Source organism: Dermacentor albipictus, chromosome 3 (genome assembly GCF_038994185.2).
Source record: "Dermacentor albipictus isolate Rhodes 1998 colony chromosome 3, USDA_Dalb.pri_finalv2, whole genome shotgun sequence".
NCBI lineage: Eukaryota > Metazoa > Arthropoda > Arachnida > Ixodida > Ixodidae > Dermacentor > Dermacentor albipictus.
Window position 1 is genome coordinate 40,260,550 of NC_091823.1, and position 24,351 is coordinate 40,284,900.

At 44.1% G+C, this 24,351-nt stretch overlaps 1 protein-coding gene across 5 annotated transcripts in view; it reads right to left on the reverse strand.

Annotated features, from left to right (window-relative positions):
• Positions 1-3,776: 3,776 nt before the first annotated feature.
• The window catches only part of CngA (Cyclic nucleotide-gated ion channel subunit A), a 371,493-nt gene continuing 350,918 nt past the window's right edge, over positions 3,777-24,351 (reverse strand). For all 5 annotated transcript variants that reach the window (XM_065432743.2, XM_070535384.1, XM_070535385.1 and 2 more), the window contains 5 exons: positions 14,560-14,831; positions 10,979-11,128; positions 8,940-9,076; positions 8,089-8,312; positions 3,777-7,596 (listed from right to left, as the gene is read on the reverse strand). In XM_065432743.2, coding sequence (XP_065288815.2) covers positions 6,167-7,596; positions 8,089-8,312; positions 8,940-9,076; positions 10,979-11,128; positions 14,560-14,742 — 2,124 coding nt within the window. In that variant the 5' untranslated portion in view covers positions 14,743-14,831 and the 3' untranslated portion in view covers positions 3,777-6,166. The remainder of the gene's footprint in view (positions 7,597-8,088; positions 8,313-8,939; positions 9,077-10,978; positions 11,129-14,559; positions 14,832-24,351) is intronic.

Here is a 24,351-nt window from a genome sequence, read left to right on the forward strand (position 1 = left end):
GCCAAGGGACAACCGCTTTCCCTTGAACAACTGTGGTAGGGCAAGCACCAAACAATTTTATTTCTGCAACAATGCAACGCCCAAGAATGCTGATATGCAAGCTCATTGCCCCCTTTGCTAAAGTACATGCTGCATAACAAGCACAAATACGTCTCAGTGCAAGAGAGGAAAACATCTGTTCGTTCCCGTGAAATACATTATTAGACGTGCCAGCAGCTGTAGCGCATTGCGGTGTCGTCTCCCTTCTGTCCGTGTTCGTTGGCGCTAAATATGCTTTCCAAGCTGTACCTAATTAAGACACAAATATTTAGGTCAGCCATCAGACGATGTCATGTATTACGCCAGACAGCTGTAACGCGGCAATTTAAAATGATTATGGCATGCAGTGCATTGTTCAAACGAGACACACTTGATGAATGCATAGAAGAAAAAAACAAGCGGCAACAGCCAGAAAAGTTCGTCTCCGTTGTTATCAGTAACTCAACAATATATTGTCGCAACACTTGCCAAGGCGGAAGATTACCGCCACAGCACTCCCTTCTTTAAAGACAACATGAGGGAAACATTCCCAAGAAGTATTTGAATTTTGCCAGACCTTAAAATAAAACGCGTACCATATTCGGTGTTCACAAGAATCCCAGGACAAAAATTGCAAAATAGTGACACGTTGGCGGGCAAAATGTGCAAACGCTTGGCTGAATTCTGCCTGCACTTCATGTGATGGATGTCAACAAGAAAAATGCAGCGATTGAGTAGTCTGGGGCTGCGTAAGAATCAGCAGCGTTGATGTGAATTGTGCTCTTCTTGGGATGCACTGCGTTCACCGTTTCGACCATTTCTATCGAAGGAGGTGACCTTTTTACATGAGTTAGGTGTATGCTTACACTTATGACTGAATTTGTTTCGTCCGCTGCATTTTATTAGTTTCACCATCCGAGTTCTTCTTTCTTTTTTGCAGAATAACATGGTACTCTACAACTCCTTAAACAAAGCAACACTGCCGCCCCACGAGCGTTACGAAAGCCCACTTTTAGCTCCGAAAGTGAAAGCAGAAGTCAATGGAGAAGTTAGCTGCCATGAACAACGTGAAGCTTTATATTTCCTGTCCTAAAGTTATCACGTTTCTGAACTAAGACTGCTTGTTTTGTGGCTATAATGGTGATGGCAAATGAAAGATGAACTCATCGCGCACTTAATGCAGGCAGAAGAACAGTCTTCGCCAGGCGACAGTGCGGGAGGTGATACCAACGCAAGAAGAACGTTCACTGCAATTCAAGCACAAGCTTGCTTCACTTTACGTTTTCAGCCCGCGGCAAGAGCACATCGAGTGACACACGAATAGCGTAGACGAGTTAGGATCCTTGAGATGCTTGGCGCTGGCGTTGTGTGGACGGATCGGTCATCGTTGTATTGCCGGCGACGCGTGTGCACACCTCCCCTCCCCCCCCCCCCCCCCCCCCCAGCACCACGCACCATCTTCGATGCCACAAACAAACCACATTCTCCAGTGTCACAGACAGACCCGCTGGTGCAGCAATCTTGACAGCATACAAACATACGATGCAAGTACACATACATATAGAGAAGGACATGAAACGCTGTGCTTGTCGCTGTGATAAGAGCCACGAAATATGAGAACTATGAAAGAAGCGACACTATACTATACACATGGTTGCTCCCATTGAAGGATGTAGATGTAGAGAAAAGAAACGATAAGGAACGGGATACACTGGGTTTTAGGACGCCATGTCACGCGCCCAAGCAGCAAAAGTGTGTCTTTAACCTCCGTCAAAAGTACACGGGCCACTAAGTTGTGAGAGCGCAGTTCAGTCAGCAGCGCATACTAGCACTGCCAGAACTACAGATCTGCATTCACACCTGCAATTTTCGGGCAATATATCAACTTACCCAGATTTTTTTAAGATGTACAGGCATTTATGGCGTAAGTATAGATCCATGCTTATATTTTATTCCCGAGGTCTGCTGCCCTTAAGATGCTGCACCCTTTTCCTTGTTTTCGAACGTCAAATTTCGTTTCCTTTAATCCGTCATCTGCTAAATGCCGTTACTTATTAGTTTCAGCTTCATTACACTTTATACTTGCTACCTTAGAGTCTTAAAGCGCTTTTTGCACGCGCTCCTGCACAATAAAGCGCCGTATTCAACGACGCAAGGCTCTAGGATTGCCGTGAATTGCGTACAGCGAGAAGACGTAGCACATCAAAACAGGCAGGAAGCCGATGACCAAACGAAGTAAATTTTCTGAGGTTGGATCATTCATATCATTCTCAAAGTTACGAGAAAAATTCTCCGTGCATTTGTGTCGCAACTCGTAACAATTGTTGGAGCACAGAGTGAAACTCATGTGAAAGCGTTCAAAATGCACGGCTCTTCTCCCTACTTCGACCAGTCAATCTCCAAAATTAGCCAACATTAGTACCTACCACGCAGCCAACAGGTATCCTCCTCTCAGTCCTCTCAGCAGCCACCTCTCCCTAATGTTGTGGCCTGTGTGCTTCTGACAAAGATTGCAAATCTGCAGTCATGTAGTTTTGTATTTACGACAGGCGCTCTGCTCATATGTGTAGCAGTTTTGTCATTACCAAGGTTGATCTCAAGGGCACTGCTAGCCAAAGGAGTAGCTAATATTTCTAAACGCGCAACATTTTCTTTTATGCAAAGCCAGAAAAGTTGCGAGAACAAGAACTATGCTCCAGTCAACTAACAAGATGATTACGGAAACTCCTTTTTTTAAATACTTCTATCGATTATAAGGGAATAAGAAATAAAAAATAAGAAATTCCTGAAACTTGTAGAATACATAGCAGGGTGATGTAATACCAGCGCTCTTCCTGTGTCGTTCTAACTCTGTGTCTTCCATCGTTTTCGCGCTGATTATTAAGTATGCGTCCTTTCCAACTCGTCCATCTTTCTGCCTTACTGCTGACATATGCCTGCGGGATGTCATGAAACAAATGTTATGAAAATATATGATTTAGTTTTCTAATATATCACTATTTGCTTGATTGTGCACTACAAAGAATATCCAGACTCAAAGAAAGTTATTCCTTTCTTTTTATTTTCTTTCGACCGGACCGTAAACGCATGCGAAGCAGGGAACGTCCATGCTCTGAAACTTCAGTGTCAAAACATAAGATGTGAAAAGTGCACTGCATGTATAGACGCGTGCACAGGAAGGGGGCGAGGGGCGGGGAGGGAGTGAGTGCTATGGTTTCCTCCAGCCAGCTTAGGCTGCGCAAATTTAGTGCACAGTCCTTAAGTTCCTGTAACGAATCTGAAACAGCAAGCCACGCAATGGTTGCTGATACCAGTGGATTATATTTGCATCCATAATAATAATAATAATAATAATAATAATAATAATAATAATAATAATAATAATAATAATAATAATAATAATAATAATAATAATAATAATAATAATAATATAGCCTGTTCCTCTTATGTGTCATTCTTTGCATATTCTGTTAACTGCAATGTAATTTCCTGTGCTTTTCGTCATTGTTATTGTTGTCTTTTTATGCTTCCCCGATGCCGAGAAATCATTTTCGTAGCAAGTTAGGTCACAGTGCGGATAAAACTACTAGTAAGGTCTCGCCCAAAAAAAAAAAAACATTTTGTTTCGTCAACGCCGGAGACGTTGGCATTGAAGTCGCCTTTCCGAGAAAAGTTGAATAAATGTATGCTTTGTGGATGTAAGGTCAGGAGGAGGGGGGGGGGGCGATGGCGTTGCCATTTAATCTGGCCCTTCCTAACGGAAATCCCCTGCCTGTGGTTGTATTTAAAACTTTTCAGAACATTGCGCATGTTTGAGGAGACACAAAACCAGAGCGCAAAGAAGCATTAGAGCGAGATATCTCTGAAATCGAGCACATCTCGGTGACTTATGAAGTCATTATCTGCAACAAACAGAACGAAGCCCCCGCTTACCTATGCTTCACTCCACGTTGGTAATGGATAAGGTACCTAGGATCTGGTATCTTAACGATTTTTTGAAAAGATAACAAATGTAGTATTTTGCAATCAACAAACCAACGTTTAAAGCAGTGATGTGAGTAGTTAAGAAGAAAATAAATTCATGTGTTCAGACGTTCATTTCGAGCACAGTCACATGCAGAAAATTAAAATTAAATCAACATAGCACATGTGCATGTTCCTCTTTTCCTGCTTTTTCTTGAACTTTTGTTTCGCGCTGTAGAAGTCCTTCGGAGAGAAGTCGACCTTCAATTATTTCGTTCTGTGATCACATGACCCCCAATAAGGCATGTACAAATTAGGCCAGCTGATGGAATTTTTAAAACTCGCTCATGCTTCCCGAGTTATTCGCAATTTGAATTGGATACTTGTGCTGAATTAGGTATAAAGATTCGCTGAATAAAAATAACGATAACATAATTATTTACTAGAAGCATGCGATATTCATAGTGTCTATGAGATAACAATTTATCCTTACGTGACGTGTTATAGAAGACCAATTCGACAGTTAAAAGAAAACCCGCAGCTTATAATGTAGTAAAAGTTCTGTTAAGACGCTGTTATATCTTTAATGCCTTGATGTACAACCAGCAAAGTATATTTGGCGTGTTTGATAAATGCAGCAATTGCTTTAATGCTCAAATTTCACACATCGTAGAACAAAGCCGAGGGCTAAACGCAATGATGTTCGGTTCTCTCCCCTTCGCATGGATAATACTTTCTGTCAAGACGTTATTTCACACTGAATTTTGGGGAAGAGCCTCGGAGCTCAAAGACAAGATGACTAAATGCGAGAAAAAGCTTGAATGAAATTTTTATACCATGAACTAAATGTTTATTAAACGCTGCGAAATGCTTCCTAAGCGTGCAACTAGAGTTACAGCGGTTAGACACATTGCTGTTACTATGGGCACAAAACTCGCAACCATCCCTAAAGCACACAACATGGTACCGACTTGGTGAGTCAGAATTGTCAAGACGATAACAGCCGCGTTTGGGCTATATCGGCTTGAGGGTATCTGGTCCCTTGTCATGAAGCAATAATGCACTACGTGGACAAGTCCACAAGCCGCAAACGTTATTTTTTGCCTTGCCTAGATTATGGAGGGCTAGACAAAAGCTTGCAAGCTTTCCTTTCTCTTCAAATCTGCGTCCTTATATTCTGCCTACGATCCGCACATATAAAAGCCATCATGTTCATTAACAATGAAGTGCAGCACATGTACAATGCTTTAGTTCATTCTGTTGCTGTACAGCGTCCGTTTTCTCCTAATGGAGTAATAAACGCGCGATTCCCACACAGTCGTACGAACGCTCCTGGTCTCCAAGGTTCAGCGGTAGTGGCTTGTTCATCGCCAGTTGCCCCAACGCTCAAAGGCCGCATGTGCTAACTAAGGAACAAGCATATTCACAGAGGATAGGCTAGCAATAAGGTGGTTGTGTTTACTTCTTTGTATTTAGCATTATTCACTTGACCACTGCATGGGGTGGTTGTTAGCTCCTTCTATATACTGAAAATGCGCTTACATTTTTTAAAGCAAGTACTCGTTCATCTTTAGAGAAAGCTAATGTTCATAAAATGCACGATTACGTTATGATCACATGAAGAGTGACAATTTCCAGTCATGGTCTCATCCCTGCAGGTACCGATATAGATATGCGCAACGCTTCTTTCATATCATTCTAAAAGAGTGGTTAAAGCTGTTTCGCCCTAACTTAGCGCTCAGAACAACAACTAGATCATTAGTGTGACCTCACACTTGTATATACGTTTTAGATTGCAACAACTGGCATCAACCACAACAGATTATGCTCAGGGGTTTCGGGTCTAGCCTTTCTCTAGATACTGCAAAGTGTAAGACTTAGATACTGACGTAGATACTACAACGTGTAACACGATTGTTCAACATCAGTTAGATACTTTTTTTCTGCTGTGAAAAACATCCCAGTCGTGTTTCTGCTGAAGTTACATTAAAGTGTCTTTCAACACGCAGGAATATCGCGATATAGAAAAGCGTGGTAACAATGATTACCGCTCATAACATATTAATTATAGACTAAACCGATTCATCTTTGTAAAATCTAACATTAAGATACTTGATGCATGAGTGTTTAGATGATGAACCCGTCCATTCAGCACAAAATATTCAGTCATTGAAGTCGCACAACATCACAGCTGGCTGCTTTGACTTGCAGCGTCATCGTCATCATCCACAGCAACCGGTACGTTGTCATCGACGCCTGCACGTCCTTCTAGTCTGCTTATGCGTTGTTTCATCTTCACCTGGAAGGCCATGTACTCGGCCAGAAGCCGGGCAAATCGCGTTTGAAGGTTGTCCAACGCTTTCTCGAGCCGATCACACTTTCCCTGCAGAGACTCCTGTTCTTTCTCGGAAGCCTTGACGGCGTCTTCGTCCAGCAGGCCATCACGGCGCAGTATGCTGCGTCCTCTCTCGATCAGCATCTTCTTAGCCTCCGCATATTCCTCCAGCACTATCCAGAGGTCCTCTTTGGAGAGGCAAAAAAGGTCAGAGTAACCTACGCTGCGAACGTTTGCCGTCCTACGGTTTCCTGTTCTGTTGCCGGTGATGTTCAGTATACTGAGTTCTCCAAACACACTACCGTCGCTCAAGGTGGCAAACACAGTCCGCCCGTCGTCACCAACCACACTCAGTTTTCCCCTTTTTACAATATACATCTCCTTGCCGACGTCGCCCTTGCGACAAATGTAGTCTCCGGGGCTGAATACTTGAAGCCTCAACTTCAACACTAGCTGCACCAAAAGTCCAGGCTCGCAGTCTTGGAAGAGTTTGACTCTTTTTAGTGTATCCAAATGTACGTGGATCGCGATCTCAGCTTTCAGTTTGTCGGGAAGCATTGACGTTATCTTATCTTCGTCCAATGACTGCTTGTTTGTCCAGAGGTAGTCGAACCACTTTATGACCCGGTTCTCCAGCTCCTTGCTCACTTTTCTGAACTCCATGTACTGCTTTACGCTGTCCATGCGGTGTTGAAAGTCGGCTCTCGCAGCATTCATGTTAGTGATCATGCTGCCCACATTGCCGACAATGGTGGCAAAGATCAGCACGCCAACGAGAAAGTCAATAACGACGAACACGTACTCTGCGTCCTTCTCCGGAATGGGCACTTCCCCTATGGTTGTCAGAGTCAGCGTTGACCAGTAGAAACTGTAGATGTACTGATGCCGCAGCGTGCCGTACACGGGCAGGCTAATGTTCTTGTACACCCAGTTGTCTGTGCCGAAGCCTATGGCGTAGCTTACGGCGAAGTATAGGCACGCGTTCCAGTGGATGATCACCAATATGAGGAAAATAAGCTTGGCGATGCGGAATGCGTACGGAAAGTTTGTGCGGGCCTCGGTTCGGTCCGAGAATTCCTGCATTCGGTAGGCGCGGAAGAGGCGGTTCAGCCGCACAATCACTGTACATGGCACACGCACATTGCACTCGACACCAAGGAAGAAGTACGCTATGTCCGTAGGAACCAGGCTGATGAGGTCCAGTTTGAAGTGGAGCGACTCGATGTATCTTATCAGAAGCTTGCGAGTGTTCCTGACCAGAAGGCCTTGCTCAAGGTATCCTGAAAGAAGAGGGTGATAAGGTGCTTGTAGTCACGCATTCTGAATAAGCTGTAAATTAAGTTAATCAAGGCAAAGAAGCGCACGCCTTTTAAGATAAGTCAAGGGGCACAGTGTTTATGCCCTGCCACTTTCCTCACTTTGACACGGTACTCGAGGCGCATAACCACAGTAGTGGCGGTCTTGATGTCAACACGTAGGTGAATTTTTAGCTAGGACAGTGCTGCTACTTTTGTATATTACATTGTAAGCAGTGAACACATTTTTATCTTACACCTACTCCAATAGTAAGGGAACGAACACTTGTCTCAACTTCGGTGACTTATTCTACCGCAAAACACAAGAGATTTTGGCAAACATAAGAGCCAAGACTACTACGACTTTGTGTTACACTAAGCTGAATTTAAACTGAGCTTAAGTGAACGCCGACCATGAATGCGGAGAAGTTACACTTGAACTTTTCAAACTTGAACCTAAAAACAATGCGGGCGCACCTGTTCTGCCGTGGAAGACCATGTCGAGGAGGTAGATGCCGTCGCAGGTGTAGTCGAACACGTACCAAGCGATAGGCATGGCGTTCTGCAGTTCCCAGAACACACTGCGACCCACAATTACCAGCACATTGTAAAGAACAGCGGCACTGATCACGGATAGCCAGCGGTAGTGGAAGTTTTCGGCCGGGTCCACGACAAATGCACGGCCATGCTTCCGGAAGAAGCTGAAAAAAAATGCATCAGTCAATAAACCAACCAATTAAACAATTGATCAATGAAATGTTTCTCTGACATATGTTAGGGCATTCACCGATGACGCAGCCGAATCTGCACTGTTCTCAGCCGCAGGAGCTAAACTGAGAAGTGAAGCCATCTTCGGAATGTGAAAGCATGTTGGAACTGCTAGATTAAAAGTCTAGTGGGTCGCCCACGTACTATCCGTCGTTTATTTTTTATAAATGTGCTTCCTCGTAGACAGACTAATTGAATAACATATCGCAAACGGCCATCTTTAAAAGTGATAACCTCTTGTTTAACGACCCCAGTTAGCTCATTTAGATACATCCTGCAAAGTTCTGAGTGTTAATTCATGTGCATTAGCATTAACGTATTAATTGAAGCGCTGCCGTGTGAATCTTCAAGGCCACTCAAGTTTGCCAGTTTTTATTTTCTTTATCGACAGCATTGTTCTGAGCCCGGCAAGAAGCACCACCTCAAACACAACATTTAGTGTCGACAATTTGTTTGAATGCTCCTGAATGGGATTTACAGATTTTCAATTGACACTGTGTTTCTTTTTGTTTGCCTTGTGACACTTTTGCTGCTGTTAGCAATATAGACGGGTGCACCACCTTTGCTTTGCTTGTTCCCCTTTTGGACGCTCTGGTGCTTCATCCGCCGCTTGTCCCATGGCGAACTTCTCCAAGAACGAGTCTGGTCGATCGGGCTCCTTCGCCTTTTTGTGGCGCACCGCCCATTTCTTAAGGCCCTGCGTAGAATACCGTGAATACATGAAATGCCTGTCATAGGCGGAAGAATGAGCACGCACACTTCACGGGCGCAACATGCGTTGCAGTCACTACATTTTGTGCGAATAGTGGTAAGGCCTGTTTAAAGGGGATTACATCTGGCGATGAGGATCAGACCTGCATAGGCGAGGTGCACTTATCCGTTTTTCTGAGCATGCATTCATATTTGACAAGCCGCAGCGCTAACTAGATGAGGACAAAGAGGATCACGACACATCGATTTTGTTGGAATTCTCTTTTCTTTGCCCTCGTCTTTCCTTTCTTTGTCTTTTCTTTGACCGTTTTTTTTTTGTCCTCACTGCTTGTCAAATATGAACTTCCACCGACTCACCCAAGTTTCTCTACTATTAATGAGCATGGATTGAACATATAATGCATGGTATAAGCCACGCTGGCTGCGTAACGGGATTTTTAATCCTTACATGAGGAACCAACACTGGCCAGCAGAAGCTATGGTAATTTGAGTTTGCGACCAAACTTTGCTGGTACCATTAGGTAATGGGAGCAGTGTTTAAGAAACATGCTGAACCACCCTACTGCATGGGTGGCTTTACTGTATCATTGGTGAAATTTCACCAATTTTGACATAAACACTATGTTTTGCATGCGGGTATAGTATGATTGCTTGCGTTGATAAAATTTAGTTGTGCTTTACAGGCAACAAAGAAAAAGAAGGACGGCAACCGCCGAAAATGACACATTTTGGACGTTAACAGACTCACGCCTGTGTCAGGGCTTGCTTCTTCCTAGTGCGCCCATCTAAGCTCTGTACCTGGCAATGCACTCTGCGATGAGCGAATGCGCCTTTGCATTGTAGCACAACGACACATTGCCAAGTCGGAAGTTGGACAAATGTTGCTCAAGATCAGCAGTCACTAGCGGACGCAACATCGCAACACGTGCTACTGAAAAGTGTTTCGTCCGCTCGCTCAGCTATGTGTTACGGCGCTGCTGTTTGCAAGGGAAGTTTCAACGTTGGTTGCCCATAGGCGATACACAAGTGGTAACGTAACTAGGAAGATCACCTGAATATGTTGAAAAAAATTATCACATGCCCAGGGCACATCGGATCACAAAACTCAAAAGCGGAACGTTATTTATTTAAGTTATTGGTTGGCAAAGTTGCACAACGGAAGGAGATGGAAGAAATGACGAAGGAAGGACGAGCCAAGAAAGTAACATCGACAAACACGCAAAGGAAGCACTCGATAAGATTACAAGGTGTCAGATATTTCTTTTGTTTATTTCATATCGAATATATTGAATTGAATCGAATTGAATTGATTTCCTTCAAAGCATTTTAAAGTTTCAATTGGAGTTAGAGACTAATGACATGGAGTGCCTGACAAAACTTTCTGCCCTCGTATGTATACAGACAACACAGCGCATACAAAGAGGTCACATTTGGTTATACATTGATGCCTTAAACATGTGCGGCCGCGCAGCGCATATAGACAAATTACATTTGGGTTGACTTCAAATATGGCTACATAAACATTCTGTACACACGCTAAAAAATTCATGAACTCGACCACCAATGTGCATATCTTATAAAACCAATACAACAAATGACAGTCATAACCGCAAAAGCAATAATGTTACAAACAATAAGTAATGAGCAAGCAATAAAGGAATCTCCAAACAAAACATTCATTCTGTTTATAAAAATTCCGTGGATCGGAATGACACGCTATAAATGATTATGATCAGTGTCAGCCTACCTTTAACGATTTATAACATAAATTGGTGTTCAATGATAACTGCTTTATTTGCGTCCTAAATGTGAGCGCAAAAGTATTTTTTGGCTGGGTGTATGTCATGTCTGCCACGTTTTATTAACAGCCGAGCCTCGAGCTACAAACCCTGATTCTGCCGATGTATTTGCCAAGCTTGGTCTCCGGCGGCGAGTCCTGGTCGCTGGCCATCTGCTCGATGCGCACAATTTCAGAGCATGTGCTGCTTCGGTTGGACGGGCTTGGAACGCCATTTTCAAGCAGCTCCAGATCGCCGGGCTGTGAGAAAAGCATCCGTGTCATTGGCACAGTGAAAGTAAACCAAAAATCTTGTCATAAGCAAATACACTGGGCTGTTGTTACAATACGTTTGAACCAACAAACGCGTGTCTAAGGAGCGTCAACATGTAGAAAAAATTTAAGAGGCACAGCACCGAACACACTTATTGGCATCAAAGGAAATAGAGAACACTGAAGCCTCCAAGTGAACGTATAAAGCTTTTGCGTAATAGAGTTATGAAGATCATACGCACAGTGGGAGCTGTGCGAATAAAGTCGTGCTACATAATGGGCCAAGCATCGGGCTACAGTGCTGAGAGACCAGGCTTTGCACAAACACCCATGTACTTAGATTTAGGCACACGTTAAAGAACCCCAGGTAGTCAAAATTAACCCGGAGTCCCTATCTACGGCGTGCCTCATAATCATATCTTGGTGCGCTATAACGTAAAACTATTCCAAACTTTTCTATTCCAATTCTGCTATCAGACCTCCGTGATTGGTCAAAAACTTTTTTCGACCACCGCCCACTTCACCTGTCTGTCACGCGACGTTACGAAAACCGCGATACCTCCCCATCTGATATGATGTGTACACACTGATTATGCATGATTTGACAGAAAAAAGAAAAACAGTTATTTCTGATTCGATGCCCATTCGCTATTAGCCCTCGGCTATTCGTCAAAAGTTTTCGGGCTGCACCCACTTCACCTGCCTGTCACGCGACGTCACAAAACCGCACAAGCTCACCGCGTCAAAGTGACATGTACGCGATAAAGATGCATTAATATGCCGAACAAAACTGAATTTTCTTCGGAATAGCCGCAGGCTGCCCCGTTCCGAAAGGAATAAAAGATGGCTGCCGCCGATCGCTGAGACGCTGGCTACTCGCACCTGCCGGAGAGCATGGGTTTATTTGCGTATAAGAAAGCTTCTTGCGTGGTCGTGCAACATTTTCAAGCACTTTCGGCACGTTTACTACCTTATTCTGCCAACTATTCTTTGCTGAGGTTTAGTATTAGCGTCATTCTTAAGCTTCCGTTGCATGCCGCCGCGATTTTCGAGCAGCCACCACAAGCTAAGCAAGGGAAAGCCGACCAATCGCAGACGCCGGCACCACCCTCTTCATCCGGTTATCGATTTTCAGTGCACTGTCTCTGCCCCTGTGAATCACTCTCCACTTGAGCGTTCTCCTCACCTCTTGTCAGCCAATTAGATAAGACAAGCCGCCCAGTGTAGGCAATGTTATTCGTTTTTCAAGCAAACAAAAGTGACCTGCTATGAAGGAGGAGAGCGTTTGAATGGTCTGTTCAGACAACCCTGCGGGTGACCGCCCGGTGCTTGCGTCGGTGGTTACGCAAATTTGACGTCAGGAAATTGGAATAGAAACATATTGGAATAGTTTTACGTTATAGGGCCCTTGGTTTTTGCATGTAAAACTCCATAATTTCAAAAACTACAACAGTGCCCTTGTCGCCCTTCGCTGTGATGGCTTGTAATGTCGGCATTCTAAAATTATTTCCTCTGGTAAAGGTCTTTGGTCGAAGCGCGTCGTCGCGATTGCGAGTGGTCGTCTCTGTAAATTGTAGCGAAAACATTCATAGAGAAGGTGTTGAAGAGTCTAATTGCTACCACAATCATCACACGAGGCGTCGTCGGCCCATCCGATTCGGTATTCAAAAGTCTTCGTAAAGGCTATTCCTAGCCATATTTGACAAAGCAGCGTAGCTCTGCGTCGGCAGAGTGCAGATGGGATACGAAGGCTGAGAGAAGTCCAGATGGCGCAGCCGGTTGCTTTGAAAACTTCGTGTGTTCCACATGGAGGACGTGATATACCGGCCGAACTTTCAAAATTTTCAAGCGGGATCTGTCCTTGATAACGGCATCGACTCCTCTTCGCCACCTTGAAGAGCCGACCAAGCAGCGTTACCGGCATGTTCGTTACTTATGATGCTGCAGTAATTTAGAAGCCACTGAAATGTCACGTGGTGTCCTTTCTCAGCAAAGGTATGGATTATTTTTAATCTCGCATACCAGTTGTTCGTGTGGTCCGCGCTGCAGGGCTGGTATCAAAGAGTGCCGTGCTGCCTTCGAGTGAACGAATATTGAACATCTTCGAGGTTGTTCTTTGCTTGCGAGACGAGTGGCAAGTTCCGCAGCCATCGATGTCATTAAGTGACACGTCTTGGAACTGATGGTGGTGGTGGCTCTCACTGGAAAAACCATTGCTCCAGAGGAACATTGGATAGTTTCTGATCCATCGGTATATGTATGTGCGTATTCGGCCTGCCTTTCGTGCAAAAGAAACAGAGTTAGTTGTTTAAGAGCAATTGATGACAGCTCAGACTTTTTTCTGATTCCTCGTACGGTGAGGTGCACAGCAGGCCGAGCCAAACACCATGGAAGAATTGATATAAGAGCTGCGTGCAGAAGTTTACGTGAATTTGCATTTATGCAGCGCGTTTGTGATCTTACTCTCGTGCTTACAGATGTCTCCGGGATCCGGAGCCCGCCCTGCAACGTCTAGCAGCCCCTGCTTTCCTTTATTTTATTTATGTGATATGAGGAGATGTTGGCGCACAATTTAAGGCACCGGCTACTCCTTACCTCTTGAATGGTTCTATCATACAATATACATGGTTCAATATTACATACCAAATAATCCTTTCACACAAGCACCAGGATCTGTCATGCAACGTTTTCACAGGAAGACTGTGACGTCGGAAACACATGTTACATACAATATACAAGGTAAATGTCTCCACAGTTATGTAGATAAAAGCCTCAAAGATACAAACGATACTTTCGCCTAATCTTCTGATGGTCGCTACGTTTGCTTTAGGCAATGATGGCAGTTTTTAGGTTTTAATCTCTCCTGTATAGCAGACATTTCTGCACCTGAGTGAAAAATAGCAGTTAGAACACCTCGAATATTGATAAAGAAGAAAGGTGTTCCGAAGGTAAGAATTAATAGACGTTCATCCTGCTGTCCACAGCCTTCAACTGACTTGCCGGGTGGAAGAAAGAAAGCGTAGTTTCCACTGAGGCACTAAAGAAAGCGCCGATGCGCATTTAGTCTTAAGCGTGGTGTGTAAAACTTAGCGGCTGCTAACATAATACCCTTCGTTTGTCACCTAAGACGCCGCTCGAACACCTTAAACAACAGTGTAGACTTCAGCCTGCGAAATGGCCATATTTTTTTAGCTAAAAAGAAACACAAATGCTTAAAGTAGCACATAGGGCTGAAGAGAGAGACAGAGCAAGGACAGGAAAGGCGGGGATGTCAACCAGACTAGCACCCGGTTTGCTACCCTACACTGGGGTGGGTGAAAGAAGAATATAAAACATTCCATATGCAAACGGGCATAAACACCGAGACCAAGCCTGTTTAGCCATGGTGTGACCACGCTGTCCTTTCGGCGATGCCCCACCTGCTCAGAAGTGCGCGGTGCCGCCTGTCCATCGTTGGGAAGGCTCCGGTGCCGGGGCACCTGAAGGGTGGTCGACGCGGGAACCCTGAGCTGCGGCGAGCCCAGGGTCCTGGCGGCCTGCCCGGCGACCGCCGCCGTGTCCGAGGCCAGCACCGGTGCCGTGTCGGCGGGCGGTTCGTCCATCAGCGCCGCCGACGGTTCGTCATCGCCTCCGTCTGCTGTCTGGCTCTGGCGGTGGGGACCCGACGCCGCTAGCAGGCGGCTGGCTCTCCCTGGGCGACAAGCGGATCGTCCGATGTTACGACTCGGCATCGCGCACCGTAGACGAGTAGATCGCACCGTGTTCTGAACCATCCGAACCGATTATCAACGTGGCTCTTTCAGCTGCGAACAGAGCACCAAAATCCTTGTGTTACGAGTACGTGTGCGAGTCGGCCGATGCAATACAATGTCACAGGTGACGTCAAAGGAGCCCTTAAGCACTTTTCAAGAGAGTTCTCTACGATCTTTTTTTTATAGAGCTGGTGCGCTCGTCCGCGTGTGCGGGCTACCAGTGCTCACTTTGTTTGTTCTCCTCCTTGTATATCTTTCTCTCAGTGCAAGTTATCAAACCGGACGTGTGTGCTTATGGTGCACTTCTCCACGTTTCCTTCTCTCTTTCTTTTCCTACTTATTTGTGATCCTTTTTAAGTATTTCTCCGCGCTTAAGTTCTGTAGATTTGATGAAAGTTTCTTGCAAGGTGAAACATTCATTCATTACTGGTACAAAAAAAAAGAAAAGTAAGAAGGACAGGGCAGCACGGTCGCACCTGTTGGCCTATGAGCGCTTGCATTACAGCAGTTGCATCATCAAAAGCGCTTCCGACGCACTTCATTTTATCGCTTCTATACCTAATGCAGATAAGATAACGGGTGTATAATAAGGAGGCGTATAGCCTAAGTAATCCTTACATGCCTAAGACTAATAGCGTTTTCTGAAACAAACAAACAAACAAACAAGCTAGAGAGTCCATCGTTTATTTACTCGTGCTTATTGTTGATTTTGTGTTTAACTGCATGTTTGCAAAGTTGAAACCAAATCAAATCATTCCTTACAAATTACATGACGTCTTCTTGCTGCTGGGCCTAGGTTTCTGGACAGACACACGGCGAAGAATAATTCAGTCACCTGCAACCTTTTATCCACCACACTACAATATATTACCCACAGTTTCGATATGTCTAAAGCAGTGCTTACCGGCTCCTTTGCTGCAACTACTACAACTGGCAATTATGTGTCGGTTTGTTTTGTAGGTCGCCAAGGACAGTGGACTCGCTTACATTGGCAAGTGTGTCATGCTCCACGACGATGAGTTTCCTTTTTTTCTTTTCAGCCAAGCTTTTCAATTAAAAGGAAACATATAAAAAAAACACGGTACAAGACATAATTTTAAGACCCACAGTGCTCGGTCGTCACACGTCTGACAACCGAACACTGCGGGTCTTATAATTTTATCTTGCATCGTGTATTTTCATTCTTATTTTTTTACTTAAAGATTGTGAAAGCATTATTTTGCTTTCTGTGATCCACCAGTCTCGCTAAACGCCTACGGTGGTTACTAATTTTTTCTTTCTTTCTCATGCTAATTTTCTTCCAGCCCCCTTTTCGCTAACCGTGGTGTAGGGCAGCATACCGGTGAGCTGTGCCTCGTTAACCTCCTTGCCTTTCCTCCCTTTCTGTCTCTTTGATGCCCTCCTTCAGTCGTTAAAGAAGAACTCGAGAAACGTCAAATTCTTGTGCGAGCTAAATTCTCCTCTAGTTTAGTTCACTGGGGAGGTACACAGGCAGAAATTAAAGACATCAAGCGAGCTGTTTGTTCTTGTACAGCGTTCGCTAAAATGACCATAATATGTTTGACTTTGTTAACGCAATTTACGCGTTTACTTAACTGTAATTGCCTGCTAATAAGCAAATATTTAATAATTACACCGCTTGATAGTTTCCGGCTGTTGTCCTCGGTTGCTCTTTGTGACGGAAACAAGGAAGCCGACGAATAAAAGCATCGCGCCTGTTCCTACAGCCAGGCTCCAAGGTTGGGGCGCGTACGGCCCACTATTGGGGTCATTAGTAGCAGCTGGTCGAACACGGAAAAGCGCGGCAAAATAAAGAAAGGCGGGGCACCGCAGCAGCTTCGTTAAGACGCCTTACGAATAATATCTTCTGGTGGTTGCCCGTGTGCGCATGCAAAATGGCAATACCACGAAGGACAATATCCCTCGGCAGTCGTGAAACGGCGACGTGTCGGCAAAGTATCCGTACGAGCAAGGCGAGAAAATGACGATTTACGCTACATTACCCAATATTCGATGTAAGGGGCTCAAATACGCGAGGGGAAAGCAAGCGCAGCTGTAGCTTGTACATAAAGAAAAGGTGAACACGAAACGTTCGCAATACCTCGCAGCAGGAATCGCAGCATTTCACGGCGACTTTCACTGCACATTTTGCGTATGCAGCGTGAAACTGAACGTCAAATAATGCCGCTTGGACGAACAGTTGAAGAATAAATCTTTAGCGAGTGCCTTACTGATTTCATTTACTGTTCGTTTTTGATGTGAAAGCTTTGTATGCCCAATTGAGCGAAAATACGTCGTAGTCGGCGTGACCGAAAGGTGGTACCAAAAATGACCGACGACGCTAATAATAAAAACTCGTCAAAAAATGCTCGGATTGACGTCAAATTTCTCAGAGAGGTTCCTGCAAACAAAGTAAATTAATGGCTTCCAAAACATTTGGTACATTTCGGTCTGGGTGGGAATCTAACCTGGGAATCCGAGGTGCGAGACGAGAAGGCTCGCCGGACGCCACGGTGGCTTCACCACTGTGGCTCACTAAAGGTCTACCCTGTGCATGCGTCATTGGACACGTGACCGGCGCAGCCAATGGAGAGCAAATGGCGCCACGTCGCGAGTGTATAAAGTGAGCACGTTCATGATGTTCCGAGTTGTGCAGACAGATAATTCTTTCACATTTCCCCAAATTAGCAGTCTTAAGTGTCTCTGCCGATTTTTTTTCAATCTACTGCAGAAACTTTGTCTTCTACAAGTAGCGCTCACACTGCGAAGCATCACAGACATGCCATTTCACTTTCAGGGTAATATTTCCGGCACTCATTTGCATGCCTCGAAAATGAGTGTTGTACTCCTCACGTTGAAAATAAAATCCTTTGTTTTGCATATAAATAAGCATGAATTAGAAGCGTTTAGGTGATAGACTAGTGAGTTCATTTGCTCAGTAGAAGAAACGTCGTATGCCTACAAGTCGTAATAATTTTCTCCCCGTCAAGGTTCTGCACCAGAAAAAAAGATTCTTAAAATTTGACGCGATAGTTTTCCTAAACTCGACGTCGCTCTTAACCGAAGTCGATCTTGCCCAAAGCCGCTATTATTCCTTGAACAGTTTGCGCCTAATACGATTTTTTCACAGTACATTACACGTTTTGAAAGACGTGAAGCGTTACGCATGTATTACACAAATGATCAGTTTCTTTAGCAATAGGTCATAACGAAACCCGTCAACCCATTTTATATTCGTACGAGCTTTCGCTTACGCAAGCCTCAGAACTTGTAGGCGGCACACGTAGGGAATTCTTCGCGCACTTGCATTTCATAACGTCATTCAACTCTTCGAATTCGAACTCTCCGTCTTTGGAAATTTTGAGCATCAAATTGTCCGTGGGATTATACGACGCCAATGCGGGCTGATACGTCAGTGCGAATAGTATTGAGCTGAATGAAGAGCATTGAGTAAAGAAGAATGAAGTAGCCTGGCGAGAACGAATCTAGGCTTTTTTTTATAGAGCGCGGTTGACAATTCGCCAGCGCCAGTTCACCAGGCAAAAGTACGAACGCTTTCACTTGACGCGATGTCCTTTTAAAGCGCTCCGTTTGGCCGTGCCATCGCAAGCCTGAAACGAGCGTATGTCGTCTCGGTGTCTCGATTCAAAAACCGGCGTGTACGCATAGCATATACGTGCGCGCGGATTACAAAGGCGGCAGAGTGGCGACGACATCTCACGCGGGACGGTTCGCTCCAATTAACGGGATCTGAATCTTCTGGCTTACCGAGGCCGCCGCACGTCGCCGGTCGATGAGGCTCTCGAGAATGTTGCTACCATTGTTACCTTTGCTAACTTTTTTACTTCCGCGATCTTTCGTTATACCTATTACCTTTTTTTACTTTCACTCGCTGCGCGACCAAAGTCAGACATTGCCTTCGCGATCGTTAAGGAGATTTCATTCCTCTTCCTCGTCGCAAGCGCGTGGAATTTGACTGTCAAGCAACTAAGCGTACGGAACTGTAAAAAAAATAAAATGTAGCCGGGTGAAGAGAGAAAGTAATGGCGTCGTGACGTAAAACTGTTTTCTTTTTCTTTCTTTTTATATCCCTTATTAGTTTTCAGGGCATAAGAAGATCTTGTTAAGAACATAGCAATGAATCAAGCCAGTTAATTAATATAAAAGACATTATAGCCTTGTTCTTACTGCTGGTTTTTCAATGTCCATCATTATTCCCGTTCTTTGCCGCCTCTTAGCCAACACCGCTGCAGTTTCTTGTGCTGGAAAATGGAAGCGCCTGTAACAACGTTACGGTTTCATTAGGAAGCAAACCTTTTACCTAGCTTATGTCCGACTAAGCTTAAGACGCTAAGTTTATCTATACTTGCAATATTGAGAAGAGACGCGAAAAAGGCGAAGCGTCTTCTTTCTTTCTTTCTTCCTTTGTTTCGTATAATGAAAGTTCCATTGGCAGGATGTAACAGGGGTCAAATAATAACACTTCCAACTTCCAGTTGCTATCTTATCGCTTACTGCCACAGCGGCGTGATAGTATCGGATTGGGTCACTACGCCTGGACAAATATTTATTTAGCTACAAAGCTTTTTTTGCCGGGGCCTTCGTACGGGTTTTCATCGTGTTCATTCTGGTGCGCGCAAATTCTCCTTTTCATACACATGCACTTTATGATCAGCATCTTTCTTTGGCAAACGCCCAACGTAGCATGTCATAAACCAAATTGCGTACATTTGAGTGATATCAACGATAATCGACAATAAGTATAGTGTGCGGCCACCTATATCTACTTACCCGTCTCATAAACTAGCAATAACGCAGCGAACACTCATTATGGGATTTTGAAATTCCCTTGATGTCTCCGTTGTACAGTGATTTTGTTCTTTGAGGTGAGCAGATATACGCATCTATAAACCGAGTACTAAACGTTTAGCCCTCTTTATGCTCAATGGCCAAAATACTCTGCGCGTCAGATCTTTCCCCTTTTGTTCCCCTTTCATCTTACTGCAACGCTGAGTGACAGGCTAGAATACAAAAGATCAAGCCGACGCCTCAGCCTTTTTTTTATAATAAATCTCTTTCTGATAAGCTTCTGCTTGCGCTAAAATCTCAATTTTGCGCTAGATTTTTTTCCACTTTTTTCTAAAGACGCCGATCTAACAAGTTAGCCCGCTACTACGTCAACTGGATCTTTTATCTCGAATTATTTTTGAAAACATATATACGTTTAACAGGAAAGAGAAAGCGAGGAGCAGGCTGGCTACTGCCACCGAAAGAGGCAGAACGCCTGCCTACTGTTCAGGTGACAGCAACACAGAAACGGAAGATAGGAAGGTGGGGTGTTCATAAGGAAGACACACAAATGCAGCATAAATCGACAAAATATCGCATCGAAAACTATAGGTGCATCTAGTGCTAAATTACACCTCTGGTGTAAGCTTTTAATTAAGAGTAGTCTTAATTAATGTGTGCTTTTACGACACGCGTCCACGTCGGCTGTGCTCAAGGTTGTGGTTCTCTGCGGGCCTTAATGAAGAGCATCAATCAACTCTATTTATCACGTGCACACTGTTCAGTTACTTTTGATCCGCTTGATTAAATATGAAAATTAACTACCCGCATTTTTTTCTCGTTTTTTTTTCTCGTCATCCTACCAAGTAATCAATTTACCCGACCAGAGTGCCGTCAGGACGATGCCATGCGTGAGCTGTACTCAGAACCCTAGCTAGAGCCACCTTGGCAACAGTAAAGTGATAAATTCGAAGGATGTACTTTATTATGACGTACATGGAGGTTGGAATTCTGAGGCGTTTTTTTTTTAGATAAAATTCAAGAAAGACAGGAAGGTGCCTTTATGGGGGCTCGCTACTCCTATTCGTAGGGAAAGCAAAAGTAAAAGCCCTGAAAACACTGAAAAACGCTGCAGACATTCACATTATATCACGAACATTTGCGAAGCTCTGTGCATGAGTAAAGGAAGGCACGTAATAGAATAAAATGACGCTTTCAGGCACACACTTACCGTATACCGTAAAAAAAAAAAAAACTGCCAAGACAGTGCAAAAACACGCACGTACGTGTCACACTTGGTGCCAGATCTTAGTTCAGTGCAGAAAAAAGTTGTCTTTTTTTAGAAAATTTGAGGGCTTATCGTTGAAATACTGTCTCGCCTTCACTTGCCGAAGCTCACCATTTCCCTAATAATTCTCGAGTCAGATGCGACAACGCGGACGACTCGAAAACAACCACGCTGTAAAATAAAACCGAGAGTAACGTTTTTCCGCACAAACATGATTTAAGGCCGATAACATGTCCCAAGCCCATTTTCCTTTTCTTTTCTATTTTTTTCCTCATTTCCTCTTTTACGGTATGGTTCTGCAACTGCAATAACTTTTTTCCGGAATAGAATTTGGTGCCGACACGCGCGATTTTGACGCCATATCTCGATCGAGAGAGCGCGGGAAATGGCCCACTACCGTCTTCCGCCCACCAATAACGTAAAAGGCGTTGAGGCGGCAGCAATAGAAAGTCATATGTGTAGCTCCATAAACCAAAGGGGCCGTAAAACGACACATGAATCTAAGCATCGATTTTTTCTTTTATCGTTCTCGACAATACATCCCCGCTTTACGGAGAAGTCGTAAAAGAAAGTGAGACGTGCTTGCCGATCACCAGAGGGAGTTGCATGGATTTATTTAAGCGTGCTGTTTCCAACTATAAGTGCGCGCTATACGGATAGGGCCAGTCTGTGCGCTGTCGGAGAGCGTTAGTATACGTTCAACTGACGGCCTAGACAGCGGCACTAAACATTGTTATGCTTTCTTTCTTTTTTCTTACGTACTGATGTATCTCTGGTAACGTTTAACTTAAATACCTCTACCTCCACGACATAAATCCTGGGAGCGAATTGACAAAACTTGTTCGTCAGAGCACTTTCTTATTAGCCGGCCATCTTCACGAATATGTCTAACATTAGGATAGCTTGTCAGCGGTCGTTACTGATAGTTAAAAAAAAATTATGGGGTTTTACGTGCCAAAACCACTTTCTGATTATGAGGCACGCCGTAGTGGGGGACTCCGGAAATTTCGACCACCTGGGGTTCTTTAACGTGCACCTAAATCTTAAGTACACGGGTGTTTTCGCATTTCGCCCCCATCGAAATGCGGCCGCCGCGGCCAGGATTCGATCCCGCGACCTCGTGCTCAGCAGCCTAACACCATAGCCACTGAGCAACCGCGGCGGGTGGTCGTTACTGATAGTTAAAGCGTCATAAACTTATTCTTGAGCGAATGTTCTGAGCTGGCAGCGGTTTATTAGTTGTTTGGCTGATTGATTGATATATTAATTGACTGATGCAATAACAAACTTCACTCGTGTTCCTAATTATTACCGCTCTCTAGTAAAGATGGTCTTCAAAATTTCTATATTTCTTTCATTCTGGACTTGTGAATTAGAGAATGTACTTTTTTTTTTCATTCCCAACAGGGGCGTTTCTTCCTCTCTCTTTTATTGCTTGATTATTATTATTATTATTATTATTATTATTATTATTATTATTATTATTATTATTATTATTATTATTATTATTATTATTATTATTATTATTATTATTATTATTATTATTATTTGTTTCGAACACAGATATGGAATATAGGAAGGAGGAAAGAGGAAAGGAAGAGCAACCGGACAAATCTAAAGAATAAAGTAGAACACAGTACAGATCACACACAGTAGGGCCGGTCACTGAAGGTCACGCTACCATAGAATGTTGAATAGAATTGTTTCGACGCTACAAACGTGAACGTAAGTTAGTTAACTCTAAAAAAGTAAGTAGAGTGCGATGAGCCTATCACGTTTACATGCATAACCACTGGGGTACAAACATTCGTCGAGTGTCGTACACCGCGGGCCACGGAGATGATAGTCTCTCACTAGCGACATGCGCTGCGCACTGAAAGCGCGACACTCAAATATAAGGTGCTGAAGTGTACCGCAGCAGCCACGAGACGTACACGATGCAGTTGCCAAACGTCCTTGTCTGTACAAACGTTTGTGCACGTCCACGCAGCCAACCCTCAACTTGAGTAGTTGTGCTCTAGCGCGACGAGGCAAGCTTCGACCGCGAACACGGGGCGGGAATGTTCCATTTGCGACGCGCTGGTCTGGATGCTGCTTGAGTAGGTGGCGACGAATCAGCAGACGAGCGTCATCAAGCTTGCACAAAATTTCTGGGCAGTCACAGTTGTTATGAGAGCAAGTTGAAGCGAGCCAATCAGCCTCTTCATTTCCGGCGATTCCTACGTGTGAAAGTATCCATTGAGCAACGAAAAATACCCCACGTGATAAAATTATGCTCGAAGAGTCAGTAATGCTGCGCAAAGGTGGACAATCAATCTCAATGCGTTGTAACCTGCTAAGGACAGCGCGGGAGTCCGTAAAGATGGCAATCTTCGATGTAGTTAACTCCCCTTGCACGTATACTTGAGTGCAGCATCAATCGCTGCTATAGCTCCACAGTTGTTGACGATGTTGAATGAGGTATCTGAAAGATACACCGTACTTTAGTCGAAGGGCAGAAAAAAGCTGCAGAGGCGCCTGGAACGTCGCTGCGTACAGATACATCTGTGAATACTTGAAGATAATCTGGAAACTTTTCGAACATGTGAGACAGAGCCAATTAGAATATTGCCGAAACAGACATATCAGACTTGCTGTACATGTCAGGGATTGTTAGGTAAATGCGGAATATGTGTTTCGTGATACCTTTTGGAGGCGGAGGCGTAACTGAAGCAGCCTGTTCAGAAATGTCAGTGATATTCATAAATAATGCCGCCATTTTTCCCATGCGAGACATGGATTCATTCAACAGACATACTTTCCGACCAATAGTCAGCAAGCTTTATTCAAGAGTCTACAATATAACCGCTATCACAAAATTTCTGTTGGAAAGTGGCATTGCGTAGAGGTATACCAGTACAACTGCTAGGAATAGGTTCATCTTCCACATACAAAAAAAGGTGGGATAATTAAGCATTTTGTTTACATCAATGACTTTTATTTGCACTGTCCATTACCGCGTTTTGTCGCATAGTGTCATTGCACATTGTATCAGTGGCATTATTTTTTTCGTGCTGTTGCTTTCAGCGTTACTTTGTAATGTTCACGTCTTGTTTTCACTTTTGCGCTGTGACATCGATGTTTGTATTTGCTGCTACCTAGTCACTTCAGTACGCAAACTATATGAGCGAAAGTGTACGTAATCGTACAGGCGCACAAGTGTACAACCCCCCTGTTCACGGAACAGAGTAACCCCCATCGTATTCGCGCAGCAACAACGCAATGTGTTCATGTCGATAGCAAAAAATTACATGCACGATAATTCATTACGCGCACATAGCTAATCAACTACATTTGTTTTAATTATGCACGTGCAGATGGTTACATTATTTAGACTAAAACCG